General features: G+C 44.8%; 1 protein-coding gene across 1 annotated transcript; it reads left to right on the top strand.

Annotated features, from left to right (window-relative positions):
* The first annotated feature begins 3,735 nt into the window (after positions 1-3,735).
* On the top strand, positions 3,736-10,586 carry LOC138851317 (uncharacterized). The gene is given in 5 exon segments (XM_070080335.1): positions 3,736-3,755; positions 5,844-6,786; positions 9,041-9,401; positions 9,404-10,378; positions 10,381-10,586. Coding segments are annotated over 5 exon segments (2,505 nt in total).
* Positions 10,587-15,136: the final 4,550 nt, after the last annotated feature.

Below are 15,136 nucleotides of genomic sequence, written 5' to 3'. Positions count from 1 at the left end.
TCTAAGTGCCCATCTTAATATCCTGAGATTTTTAGATTTCATGGTGTTAATAAATGTTTGGGGGTTATGGTCAGAATATACAGAAATTTTATGGGGTGAAGAGCTGAGGTACACGTCAAAATGTTCTTAAGCCACCACAAGGGCTGAAGCCTCTTTCTCTACAGTAGAATAATTAAGTTGAGGGGGGGGGGTGTAGTTTAGAGGAAAAATAGCAAATAGGGTGAAGAATGTCATTATTAGTAGAATTTTGAAGCAACACGGCTCCTAGAGCATAACTACTAGCATCTATGTGTAAGGTAAATGGTTTCTCAAAGTTGGGACTTTGTAGGATAGGAGCCGAGGACAGAAGACGCTTCAATCTTCATAAAGCTTCTTCACAATCTTGGGTCCAATTAAAACTCGCTCTTGAACTAGTAAGTTCTGTCAGAGGGGCGGCGACCTGGGCATAATTGGGACAGAATCTCCTGTAGTATCCTGTCATTCCTAAAAAGTGTTGACTTCCTTTCCGGTCCGAGGGAGAAGGAAAATCCGAGATGGCTTGGATTTTCGCTTGAATCGGGGCCACTGTGCCTTGTCCTATTTCAAACCCTAGATAACGTACCTTGGCCTGACCAAAAATGCATTTGGCTAGATTGATGGTGAAATTATGACTTGATAAAGCCTTTAAAAGTTCTTCCAATCTAACCAAATGATCAAGCCAACTATCGCTAAAAACAACCAAGTCGTCCAAGTATACGGCCACTCCTTGTAAAGGAAAGGTGAGCTCATTCATAAGACGCTGAAAAGTTGCTGTTGCATTGCATAATCCGAAGGGTGTAACTGTATAATTGAATAACCCGTCTTTCACAACGAAGGCTGAAATGTCTCGAGCTCTTGGCTAGAGAGGTACTTGGTAATAGCCTCTTAATAAATCTAGTTTGCTGACAAATTTGGCTGTAGAGACGGAGTCGATTAGGTCGTCAATGCGAGGTAATGGGTAACTATTGAGACGAGTGACTGCATTTATTTTTCGGTAATCCGTACACATCCGATGACTGCCGTCTGGTTTGGGGACTAATATACAAGGGGATGCCCAAGTACTCTTGCTCTTTTTAATCAGTCCATGCTCCAGCAGGAAAGATATTTCATCTCTCATTATTTGGAGTTTCGCTGGACTTACTCTGTAGGGGGGTTGTTTAATTGGCCGAGTCTCCCAGACATCCACGTCATGTTCTCCAAATGTACACTTCTTAGGTATGTCCTCAAACAAAGAACTATATTTCCTTATTAGTTCTTTAACTTGCATTTTCTTATCCGGCCCTAGATTGTCTAAGAATTGGTCGAGATTTTCTAATGTTTCCGAATTCTTGAGATGGATCTCCTTTTGTCTGGTGACTTCTTCATATATGGGTTTCGTCTCTATGGGCGATGTTGAAATTGGCGTAACCGGAAAGCTTCCTCTGTACGCCTTTAGCTGGTTAATATGAAAGCTTTTGAGTGATTTTCTTTTGCCAGGGATCCGAATTACATAGTTGACATCATTCTCTTTCTCCACTACCTAGTATGGACCTAAATAACGGGGTAATAACGAATGTCCAGGAGTCAATCTTTGTATCAACACTAGGTCTTTAGGTTCAAATGATCGAGGCTTTGAGCGTTGATCATATAAATGTTTCATTTTGACTTGAGCCTGTCCTAGATTTTTAATGGCAAATTCCCTAGAGAGGGCTAACCGCTCTCTCATCACCAGTATGGATGCTTTTAATGTAGGCTCAGTCTGTCCTGTCCAGGTATCTTGTAGTACTGCCATCGGGCCACGAACCTCGTGTCCATAGATAATTTCGAAAGGAGAAAAACCGGTACTTTCCTGCTCGCTTTCCCTAATGGCAAATAATAAGAAGGGTATACCTTCATCCCAATTTTTTGTGGTCTGTTCACGGAAGGCACGTAACATTGATTTCAAGGTCTGGTGAAACCTTTCCAGCGCCCCTTGAGACTGTGGGCGATAACTCGTGGAGTACACCAAGTTCACTCCTAGACCAGACAAGGCTTCTTTAAATATTTTAGATGTGAAATTGCTACCCTGGTCTGACTGGATCTCTCGGGGAATGCCCACCTGGGCAAAGAGCTTTGCTAGGGATCGAACCAACACTCAGGCTGTGATTTTTCGCAGAGGGATAAACTCGGGATACCGGGTGACTGTATCCATTATTGTGAAAAGATATTGGTTGCCTTGTCTAGTCTTGGGCAAAGGGCCCACACAGTCTATTATAAGGCAGGAAAATGGTTCCCCAGACACAGGAATCGGGATTAAAGGAACGGGCCTGGGGACATGGGCGGTTTTACCGGCCACTTGACATACATGACACTTCCACATACTTTACTATGGTGTCATACATTTTTGGCCAAAAAAAGCATTTCTTAATTTTTCCCAAAGTCTTTTTAATGCCTAGGTGCCCACCTTGGGTACTGCCATGAGCAAATTCAAGAACTAGGTCACGGAATGCTTTAGGTAACACAATTAAGTCTCAGTGTAAATTCAATTTCTTGATGACCACTTTCTTTTTCAGGATACCTGAACTGTCAACAAAATAACAGTTTTCTTTTACCTTAATCAGTTCCTCGGGTACCGCCATTCTTCTACAAGTTTTTAACTCAGGATCATCCATTTGTGCCTGGATCAAGTCCTCTTTTCCCCAGTTTCTGGCCTGATGAAAATTAATATTAGGTACTTTCGTGATAGGATATGGCTTGGATGTGTCAGGTTGATTCATATCGCTAAATAATAATCCTATCCCCATATCATCTCTATTGGGTGAAGGGGCAACCCTCTCTGAATGAGATATCACCCGTGTTATCACATTAAGAGGGAATAAGGACGTTCCTTACTTGGAAACTTCTAGAGCATAATTATCGTCTGAAGTGTTAAGGAACACTTTGGGTTTGGGACATATCCCTTTATGAAATATATCATTTCCTATTAATAAATCTACATCGTCAATGGGAAAGGGCCCCGGGGATAATCCCACTGTGATCCATCAGTTATAATAAGAAGTTTTCAAAAAGACTTTACACAAAGGAGCTTTGATTAGAGCGCCTCCATAGGCTTCTAACAGAACGTCCAACTGGGGAATATCATTCTCACTTATAGGTAACACTCCCCTTCTTAGTAACGTGATGTAAGAACCAGTGTTCCGAAATGTGTTAATGTCCACTAACCTTTTCTGATCTAACCCAACTTGTCCTTTTGAATAATAAGGAGCCATTGCCTTCTTCACGAGATTCGCCGGAGTTCCGATATCTAGTCATCGGCGCGGGTGATTCTCGGAAGGAGAAGTCAACCTCGCATCGCTAGATTTTTGGCTATCACCAGTCAAGTGAGTAATCATTTGAGTGGGATATGCTCTTCCCTAGTCCTTCTGGTCTTTATTCCTCTTAAAACACTGGTTCTGCAGATGCCCTATCTTCTTACATAATTGACAATATGGATCTTGGTTCCATCTACTAGTAGCTTTTGGAGCTTCATCCCTGCCCTGACTTGGTAATTTTTCCCCCATTAGGGATTGAGACTCTCACCAAGGGGAAGGTCAGAGTACTCTTCCTCCGATCTGGTTTTCGTTGGGGAGGCGTCGACTTACTCAGAAACTTGGAATCGGTCCAACGTAACGCTACATCATAACGATCGGCTAGAGAGGCTGTTTCGGTCACCGTAGAAGTAGAATGTCCGATTAGATAAGAGTGTAGCCTCTCCGGTACATGGTTGAAGAAGTCTTCATGTAAGATCATTTGAGTCAGTTCCTCCACCGTAGTACACTGAACGGCCCACTTCCATCTGTGGAATGCCGTTTGCTTCTCCCTCGCAAACTCAAGCCAGGATTGATGGGGTAGTCGTGTTAAACTCCGGAAAATTTTCTGATAAGTAGCCGGCAACAATTCGTAAGAGTCTAACACGGTTTTTTTCACGATGTCATAATTGGAATATTGATCAGAAGGTAACCTAGCCATACAGTTTTGAGCTTTCCCCATAAGGACTGTATGTAATAAGGCGGCCCAGTGTTCCTTGGGCCAATGCATCATGCGTGCTTGGTTTTTGAATGCTTCGAAGAAAGAGTCGGGGCTAGTATCGCTGAACTTGGGCACCAAATGAGTAGCGCTGTGTAGGTCAAAGTGGTCGGGAATACCTTTACCTCGACCACCTAATTTTTCTCGTATTAGCTGTCTCTCATAACGAATCGACTCTCTTTTGAAGTCCTCCTGATTCAACTTTCATTGCAGCTCAAGCTGGTTAGCTTGAAGATGGAGAATGCGCTCTATCCGTTCGCATTGCTCTGAGGATAGTGTTTCAAGGAAGGATTTTGTAGGTCGCGGATTGTTGTTTGTAGGTCCGGGTTGGTCGGATTCAGTCAGTCTGGAGAACATCGTAAGGGCTGGAGATATAGGGTCGGCTATAAGTGCCACCTCGATCTCTTCCTGACTAACCCTTGGTATCTCCTCCGGAGGTCGTGCTGTATCGGATTCCCTTCCATTCTGAGGTGTACTACTTAACCCTTAAACGGTCCAAACAGATCGACGTTCAAATTCGTAGTGCTACAAAAGTAGATCAACTTTTTTTTACATATTTTCAAATGTAACAAAAAAAAATGTAGATAAGTTTTTTTTACACGTTTTCAAATGTAAAACAAAAAAGAAGATTACATTTTTTTACATACTTTCAGATGTTGAAAAAACGTATATATAAGTTTGGACCATTTAAGGGTTAACTGGGAAATCAGGCTATCAGTTTCTTCCATTTTGTCTACAGATTCGTCCTGATCATCGGGAAACAATAAGTTTCGTATAATGGAGCGCACAGTGTTTGCAGTATAGTGTCTCTCGTATGGTACCCCTAAAACTCGAGCGATTTGCCAACACGTTTGTAATTTCAATGTGGCCAATCTCTGAGAAGTAATGTCATCGAATAAGGATTTTAACTCTTCCATATTTTATGATAGCTCAATAATGGGCCAAACTAGATATCCCGGACACAGGCCCCCATCTATTACGAATAGGAGATCTTTTTTAAAAAGGTTTAGGATTACCCCGGGCTATGTTTTCTTCTCAAGGAGAAAAAGAGGGGGGGGGTCTTCTTTTATCGTAATACAGTTATTGAAACAAATTCCTTGATGTTTCGTTTATATCAGTCTTAATCAAAAAGGGTAAATCAAGACAAAGCCGTCTATACTATGTTAACTTTAATGAACATATTTATCTTCATTCAGAATATACAATAAAAGGTATATTCAAATTCTTATGATTTAGGCCCATTAAATACTAAGCAATTTCAATGCTTATATATACCAAGTTGATAATCTTTGTACATACTATTTAAATTACTATATATACTTCCTTACTGCTCAGACAGAGGTACCACTTTTCCAATAACCGAGAAAACACTAATTTCCCAAGCTCGTCCTTGCATTAGGGAGATGTATGCAAACATTAACATAATCCTCGAATAGATGAGTTCGTCTGTTTCCCCATTCACAGGGTAGACGAGGAAGAGCCAAAGCTTAGTAGGACTGTTCTCAGAGCTTGCCCGAGAGAGACTGCCGGGAACAAGCCTCGTGAATGGCAGGTAAACAGTAGGCGCCAAATCATGACGTCATAAACAACCCAACTCCTGGACAAAGTCGAGCTTGTTATACTTAACCGTACATATATACACAAATGATGAAGGATAACTGATAATACTATGACGATCCAGCAGCTTCGGTTTAGCTATTACCGAAGCAGCTAGCGAGGTAGTATTATCTGGATGATAACAGCAAAGAAATATTACGATACATCGTAACAACTCTTTTATGGGGAAACTTTGGCAGATAAAGAGCAACTGATAAAGAAAAAGATCTCCTGGAAAGGGATAATGCCATCAACCAAAAGGAAATAGAAAATAACATAGCAATCCAATACAAAGAGGAAGAAATAGAAGCGTTAAGGGAACAGCTACGATTCCAACAGTTGCAGTGCCAGCAGCTTCTCACTGAGTATAATAGAAGTCTGGAGCAGCGGCTTGAAGAAGCAGAGGCTCAGCAACAACAAGCTTTGTTAAGTCTGCGTCGACTGGGAATTGCAACTGAGGAGGAGACAGATCCAGTGCTGATCAACCTAAGTGAGGATCCACAACTTTCAGAGACCCTCTCATATAAGCTTAAAAATGGAATCGCTTCTCTTGGTCACTCCAACTGTGATCTGACCCTCCGTGGACTCCACACAGATAATGTTCATTGTTCCATAAAGAATGAAAATGGTGATCTGCAACTACTTCCAGAGAGAGGCAGAGATACATATGTCAATGGTAAATTAATATCCTCTCCTCACATGCTGCATCACAACGATCAACTGGTGCTTGCTGGCATTTACTACTTCCGATTCGGCAATATAGTTAAAGGCAGAGGTTCTAACTGGGAGACTTCAAAGATAGATTTTTACTTTACAAAAGAGGAGCTTTTAAAGGAGCAAGAATGAAGGTTGCAAAAGGAAGCGGAGATTCTTATTGCTGCCAGTAAAGCTGAAATGGAGCAAGAACTAGTCTATCCTCCCATGCTCAGATTTCAGATAAAAGAAGCCAATGAAATTTGCAAGAAGCTGAAGAACCCATATGAATTCACACTAAAAGAAGTTTTGACAGAGTCCAGCCTTGAGGTAATAGTATTGATTAAGGACCTGCAGCACCTGATGACAGCCACACTCACCCTAGATGCCTTCCAGGAAAAGCTACAGATTTTGCGTGATACAGTGGACCCCCGCATAACGCTATTAATCCGTTCCTGAGAGCTCAATGTTATGCGAAATTATAGTTATGCGGATTAATTTTCCCCATAAGAAATAATGGAAATCAAATTAATCCATGCAAGACACCCAAAAGTATGAAAAAAAAAAAATTACCACATGAAATATTAATTTTAATGCACACAAACTTAAGGAAACATGCACAGTTACATGACACTTACCTTTATTGAAGATGTGGTGATGATTGATAGGATGGGAGGAGGGGGGAGTGGATGGTTTTAGTGTTTAGAAGGGGAATCCCCTTCCATTAGGACTTGAGGTATCAAGTCCTTTTCCGGGGTTGCTTCCCTTCTTCTTTTAATGCCACTAGGACCAGCTTCAGAGTCACTGGACCTCTGTCGCACAACATATCTGTCCATAGTGGCCTGTACCTCTCGTTCCTTTTTGACTTTCCTAAAGTGTTTCACAACAGTGTCAGTGTAATAGTCACCAGCACGGCTTGCAATAGCTGTCTGAGGGTGATTTTCATCCATGACGGTTTGTACTTCAAGCCACTTTGCACAGATTTCCTTAATCTTTGAAGTAGGCAACTTCTTCAATTTCTCTCTCCCCTCCTCCGAAGCAATTTCCTCAGGTGTTTCCTCTTGCTGTTGAAGTTGATCTAGCAGCTCATCAGTGGTTAGTTCTTCATTGTCCTCCTCCACCAACTCTTCCACATCCTCCCCACTAACCTCCAACCCCAAGGACTTCCCCAATGCCACAATTGATTCCTCAACTGGCATAGGATTCTCAGGGTTAGCCTCAAATCCTTCAGAATCCCTTTGGTCTACACATTCTGGCCACAGTTTCTTCCAAGCAGAGTTCAAGGTCCTCTTAGTCACTCCCTCCCAAGCCTTACCTATAAGGTTTACACAATTGAGGATATTAAAGTGCTCTCTCCAAAACTCTCTTAAGAGTCAATTGAGTTTCTGAGGTCACTACAAAGCACCTTTCAAACAGAGCTTTTGTGTACAGTTTTTTGAAGTTTGCAATAACCTGCTGGTCCATGGGCTGCAGGAGAGGAGTGGTATTAGGAGGCAAAAACTTCACCTTAATGAAGCTCATGTCCCCACAAAGTCGCTCTGCCAAGTCTGTAGGATGACCAGGGGCATTGTATAACACCAGGAGGCACTTAAGGTCTAATTTCTTTTCAGTTAGGTAATTTTTCACAGTGGGGGCAAATGCTTGGTGTAACCAGTCATAGAAAAAGTCCCTAGTGACCCATGCACTATTGTTTGCCCTCCACAGCACACACAAATTAGCCTTGAGGATATTCTTTTGCCTGAACGCTCTGGGAGTTTCAGAGTGATACACTAATAAAGGCTTCACTTTGCAATCACCACTAGCATTGGCACACATGAGAAGAGTAAGCTTGTCTTTCATAGGCTTATGTCCTGGGAGTGCCTTTTCCTCCAGAGTAATGTAGGTCCTGCTTAGCATTTTCTTCCAAAACAGGCCTGTTTTGTCACAATTAATCACTTGTTCAGGTTTCAGTCCTTCACTGTCTATGTACTCCTTGAATTCATGCACATATTTTTCAGCTGCTTTTTGGTCCGAACTGGCAGCCTCACCATGCCTTATCACACTATGTATGCCACTACGCCTCTTAAATCTCTCAAACCAACCTTTGCTGGCCTTAAATTCACTCGCATCACCACTAATTGCTGGCATTTTTCTAATTAAATCCTCGTGCAACTTCCTAGCCTTTTCACTTATGATCGCTTGAGAGATGCTATCGCCTGCTATCTGTTTTTCGTTTATCCACACCAAAAACAGTCTCTCAACATCTTCTATCACTTGCGATCTCTGTTTTGAAAGCACAGTTAAACCTTTGGCAAGAACAGCTTCCTTGATTGCCGTTCTCTTGGACACAATAGAAGCGATGGTTGATTGGGGTTTACTATACAACCTGGCCAGCTCGGAGACACGCACTCCACTTTCATACTTAGCAATGATCTCTTTCTTCATCTCCATAGTAATTCTCACCCTTATTCCTGTAGGGTTGGCACTAGAAGCTTTCTTGGGGCCCATGGTCACTTATTTTTCAGGTGAAATCACTATAAAAAGGCTGTAATAATACGAAATGTTCCGATTGTATGCTTGAATGTTACCGCGGAGGCTGGCTTGTAAACAATGCCACTGGCAGAACAAGTGAAGCTGGCTCAGGCTGCATGGACGCGTCTCGGACGAATCGCATTGAGCAAATTTTTTAGCACTATGCGATGCAAAATTTTAGCGATAAAATGTATCGCTATGCGGATTTAACACTATGCGATGCCAACGTTTTGCGGGGGTCCACTGTATTGTCCAGAATGAAGAATGTGATGAAGTATTTGAGGCCAGCCTACACTGGGAGCGCACTGAGGATGTGAACTGTGTTCCTGGGTTTATCAACAAGTTACTAGATTGCCCGTCTCTCCATACACTGAATTCCTCCCTGAATTGTTCATTGAGTTCAACTTCATCATTCCTCTCTCATTCAAACTCTACCAGGAGGAAGAGTATCATGTTGTATGTAGGAGAACATTGCACAAGTAACAGTGAAAGCAGTTTGTGTCATGGTTCTGTAACAGTAGCGGCAACAATCCACTGGGCCCTTACAAATTTGCTCCAGTCTTATACTTCATGCTCCCACTTACTACTGCTTTAAATGCTATTGCTGACTTGCATGAGGCTACACAGCACATCAGAGATCACATAACAGAGCCAGGCCATACACTATCAGATGACAATCTTAGCAAGCAGTTCATTCGCTTGTATCATTCAAGCCAAGCAACAATTAACAGTTTGTTAGCTGTAGTTAATACTGATAATTTAACAAAGTGTGTGGAAGGTGGGCAGTTGCAAGAGAAGCTGCGACGGGCTTCAACCAAGATCACCAATGTTACTTGCAGACTCTTCCAGGGTGCAAAGAATGAAGTAGACAGTCTGATGGAAGAAGAAAGTGGCACCTTGATATCACTTGCACAGACACTTGTGGATGATATTGCAAAGTTGGCACTCTTCGCTACCACTCGTGTACCAACGAACACTAAATTCAAACCAGGAGGGTTGTTGTCCAAGAAATTCACAGATGGGTTAAAAAGTGGACTGGATTTGTTGGTTATAAATTCTGGTAAAACAGTCAGTAATTCCACGGTGCTCCTGGCTGCCAACCAGGAAGAACAAGACAGTTCTCAAGGCTCACAGAATCTTTCAGCAGCTGCTCACTCGGCCACATTTGCCATTGCTGCCTTTCTGAAGAAGTTTTCACAACTCAATGCTACCTTGGAGTATGACGAAAACCTGCCGAACGACGAGAAGATGAGCAAAATTGTGTCCTGGGTAAATCGTGTAGAATCTGCATCAGACACAATCACCCAGCTCACAGCAGCGATCTTAGTCATTGTGAATCAAGTTACATTATCACAACAAGGTAAATTTAATGTGAATGAGCTTGAGTGTACTATTAAAGAACTGAAGAGAAGACTGAAAGAGTTAATGAAGTTTGCTGGTCTTAGTCTAATGCCAACTGAGGGATTAGATAACATCTCTCTCTCCTCAACCTCTGATCTGGAAAACAGAAGAGAGTTAATGGATAACCTACATACTTACTGTCTATTCGTGCAGCTGAAGACCTTAAAAATACTTTAAATAACTTTAACAAATCACTAACATTCAGAGAATTAAAAAGCAATACCTTCAGATGTAATAAAAAACTTGTGACTCGGTGGCCAAGAAACAGTAAAGAATACCAACAACACTTGGAAAAATTGCAGCACAAGTCAGAGATAGAGAGCAGAGAGAGACAGGTCGGCTGATGGTGTTTCCCACACTTCCCGTTATAATTATACGTACTAACCAGCCTACGCGAGTATTTTTACCCCATCCACGTTATCGAACCCACATGACAACACGACAGTCACTGAGGCTACCCCAGGGGCCACACGACAGTCACTGAGGCTACCCCAGGGGTCACACGACAGTCACTGAGGCTACCCCAGGGGCCACACGACAGTCACTGAGGCTACCCCAGGGGCCACACGACAGTCACTGAGGCTACCCCAGGGGCCACACGACAGTCACTGAGGTTACCCCAGGGGCCACACGACAGTCACTGAGGCTACCCCAGGGGCCACACGACAGTCACTGAGGCTACCCCAGGGGCCACACGACAGTCACTGAGGCTACCCCAGGGGCCACACGACAGTCACTGAGGCTACCCCAGGGGCCACACGACAGTCACTGAGGCTACCCCAGGGGCCACACGACAGTCACTGAGGCTACCCCAGGGGCCACACGACAATCACTGAGGCTACCCCAGGGGCCACACGACAGTCACTGAGGCTACCCCAGGGGCCACACGACAGTCACTGAGGCTACCCCAGGGGCCACACGACAGTCACTGAGGCTACCCCAGGGGCCACACGACAGTCACTGAGGCTACCCCAGGGGCCACACGACAGTCACTGAGGCTACCCCAGGGGCCACACGACAGTCACTGAGGCTACCCCAGGGGCCACACGACAGTCACTGAGGCTACCCCAGGGGCCACACGACAGTCACTGAGGCTACCCCAGGGGCCACACGACAGTCACTGAGGCTACCCCAGGGGCCACACGACAGTCACTGAGGCTACCCCAGGGGCCACACGACAGTCACTGAGGCTACCCCAGGGGCCACACAACAGTGTGGTAATTCAGACACAGTTTTCAACGGTTAGGTATCTTTATTCCGAAATGTATCGCCTACATAGTAGGCTTGTTCAGTCACATATAAAGTAGGCAGTAGATTATTATAATCAAGGGGAAGCGCTAAACCCGTAGGATGATACAGCGCCTGTGGGGGGGAATGTGGAAGGTATTCAGGCTTAATTCAGGGAACAGGAACAGAGATCCAATTCCCTAGATCAAGAGCCCCTCACCAGCATCACGGAACCTTGACAGGAGTAGTAGAGATGTACTGTTTCTGCTGTCTGTGTATTTGACTGGAGAAGTGAATTAAGAATTAACAACACAGAACTGCTGTACACGTGTCTTGACACGTGTACAGCAGTGTCAAGACAACTTCTATGTAACCGTAGTTAGAAGTCTTATTTTTGTCGTTAATTTAATCATTAAACATTACACACAAGCCGTTAGTTATATTTTATTTATATGTAGATTTTACCGCACAAGTTGTTAGTTTACTGTGGCCACTATGACCATCCTGTGGCCTCCATGACCATCCTGTGGCCTCCATGACCATCCTGTGGCCTCCATGACCATCCTGTGGCCTCCATGACCATCCTGTGGCCTCCATGACCATCCTGTGGCCTCCATGACCATCCTGTGGCCTCCATGACCATCCTGTGGCCTCCATGACCATCCTGTGGCCTCCATGACCATCCTGTGGCCTCCATGACCATCCTGTGGCCTCCATGACCATCCTGTGGCCTCCATGACCATCCTGTGGCCTCCATGACCATCCTGTGGCCTCCATGACCATCCTGTGGCCTCCATGACCATCCTGTGGCCTCCATGACCATCCTGTGGCCTCCATGACCATCCAGTGGCCTCCATGACCATCCAGTGGCCTCCATGACCATCCTGTGGCCTCCATGACCATCCAGTGGCCTCCATGACCATCCAGTGGCCTCCATGACCATCCAGTGGCCTCCATGACCATCCAGTGGCCTCCATGACCATCCAGTGGCCTCCATGACCATCCAGTGGCCTCCATGACCATCCAGTGGCCTCCATGACCATCCAGTGGCCTCCATGACCATCCAGTGGCCTCCATGACCATCCAGTGGCCTCCATGACCATCCAGTGGCCTCCATGACCATCCAGTGGCCTCCATGACCATCCAGTGGCCTCCATGACCATCCAGTGGCCTCCATGACCATCCAGTGGCCTCCATGACCATCCAGTGGCCTCCATGACCATCCAGTGGCCTCCATGACCATCCAGTGGCCTCCATGACCATCCAGTGGCCTCCATGACCATCCAGTGGCCTCCATGACCATCCAGTGGCCTCCATGACCATCCAGTGGCCTCCATGACCATCCAGTGGCCTCCATGACCATCCAGTGGCCTCCATGACCATCCAGTGGCCTCCATGACCATCCAGTGGCCTCCATGACCATCCAGTGGCCTCCATGACCATCCAGTGGCCTCCATGACCATCCAGTGGCCTCCATGACCATCCAGTGGCCTCCATGACCATCCAGTGGCCTCCATGACCATCCAGTGGCCTCCATGACCATCCAGTGGCCTCCATGACCATCCAGTGGCCTCCATGACCATCCAGTGGCCTCCATGACCATCCTGTGGATGGTAGCACAAGAACATATGGATACACAATAGGCCCAGGAACTAGACCTATTGTGTTAACAGGAGTACAATTGTTGTATTTGTTATAAGCAAATATCTTAAATTGTGTCTGGTATCTTATTTTAACTAATACGATACTTTGACAGGATAGTATACTATTTATCGTCAGTAAACGAACAGCATTTCCGAGCTTTCAAACAAGGAAATTATTTGAAGATAAAGACACATGTACCAAACTATACCACGGGTGGGGATAGAACCCGCGGACAGAGTCAAAAACTCTAGACCGACGCGCTAGCCACTTGGCCAGCTGGATACAACATGATTCATCCAAATAGGTATATATTTATACACCATAGGAAGGTTAGCATAGGCCACCACTCTGACCGCGGGTTCTATCCCCACCCGTGGTATGGTTTGTTTGCAATCGTGTCATTGCGATGCCGTGAGTCAAGACACATGTGCAACAGTTGGGTATCTTCAGTGATGAGACATATCGCCTACACAGAAGCTTTCTTCAGTCAGATACAGAGGCGACAGTTGTGCAAAATCGTACTGAGAGAAGTGTGACTTCAGCTGGGGACTTCCCAGCTGGGAGTCCCCAGCCACCATCAAGCCAGCTGAGAGTCCCCAGCCACCATCAAGCCAGCTGAGAGTCCCCAGCCACCATCAAGCCAGCTGAGAGTCCCCAGCCACCATCAAGCCAGCTGAGAGTCCCCAGCCACCATCAAGCCAGCTGAGAGTCCCCAGCCACCATCAAGCCAGCTGAACCAGCTGGGAGTCCCCAACCACCATCAAGCCAGCTGAGAGTCCCCAGCCACCATCAAGCCAGCTGAGAGTCCCCAGCCACCATCAAGCCAGCTGAACCAGCTGGGAGTCCCCAGCCACCATCAACACCCCGAGGTGTAATTATCCATAAGCGCCAGAGTTCACATTGACGATCGTGAAGACTTTTTTGAATAACAAGTTTGAAGCCGATCAGGAGACGCTTTCTCAAGCTCTGGCACAGAAACCAAAACCTGCAACAGTTTGCCAATAGTTGCACCAACCTTCCCATAGTTGCAGTGGCAGAGAACTGAAAATTTCAAGACTATCGAATGAGTAGTTCTTAAACGTATAAACACTTTCTGACACAAGTGTTTATGATCTAAGACGATAATAATAAACTCTAGGAGTGAAGTTGATCTGTGTCAGAGAAACAACTGAAATAACCTCTGTAGTGAACAAGTTTCAGACGAGTTCTAGATTAGCTTTCAGGCGATTTATAGATTAGCTTTCAGACGAGTTCTAGATTAGCTTTCAGACGAGTTCAAAATTAGCTTTCAGGCGAGTTCTAGATTAGCTTTCAGGCGAGTTCTAGATTAGCTTTCAGGCGAGTTCTAGATTAGCTTTCAGACGAGTTCAAAATTAGCTTTCAGGCGAGTTCTAGATTAGCTTTCAGGCGAGTTCTAGATTAGCTTTCAGGCGAGTTCTAGATTAGCTTTCAGGCGAGTTCTAGATTAGCTTTCAGGCGAGTTCTAGATTAGCTTTCAGGCGAGTTCTAGATTAGCTTTCAGGCGAGTTCTAGATTAGCTTTCAGGCGAGTTCTAGATTAGCTTTCAGGCAAGTTCTAGATTAGCTTTCAGGCAAGTTCTAGATTAGCTTTCAGGCAAGTTCTAGATTAGCTTTCAGGCGAGTTCTAGATTAGCTTTCAGGCGAGTTCTAGATTAGCTTTCAGGCGAGTTCTAGATTAGCTTTCAGGCGAGTTCTAGATTAGCTTTCAGGCGAGTTCTAGATTAGCTTTCAGGCGAGTTCTAGATTAGCTTTCAGGCGAGTTCTAGATTAGCTTTCAGGCGAGTTCTAGATTAGCTTTCAGGCGATTTCTAGATTAGCTTTCAGGCGAGTTCTAGATTAGCTTTCAGGCGAGTTCAAGATTAGCTTTCAGGCGATTTCTAGATTACCTTTCAGGCGATTTCTAGATTAGCTTTCAGGCGAGTTCTAGATTAGCTTTCAGACGAGTTCAAAATTAGCTTACAGGCGAGTTCAAGATTAGCTTTCAGGCGAGTTCAAAATTAGCT

Source organism: Cherax quadricarinatus, unplaced genomic scaffold, assembly GCF_038502225.1.
Source record: "Cherax quadricarinatus isolate ZL_2023a unplaced genomic scaffold, ASM3850222v1 Contig328, whole genome shotgun sequence".
NCBI lineage: Eukaryota > Metazoa > Arthropoda > Malacostraca > Decapoda > Parastacidae > Cherax > Cherax quadricarinatus.
Note: the sequence above shows the minus strand (reverse complement) of the source record. Positions and strands in the feature narration are given on the sequence as shown.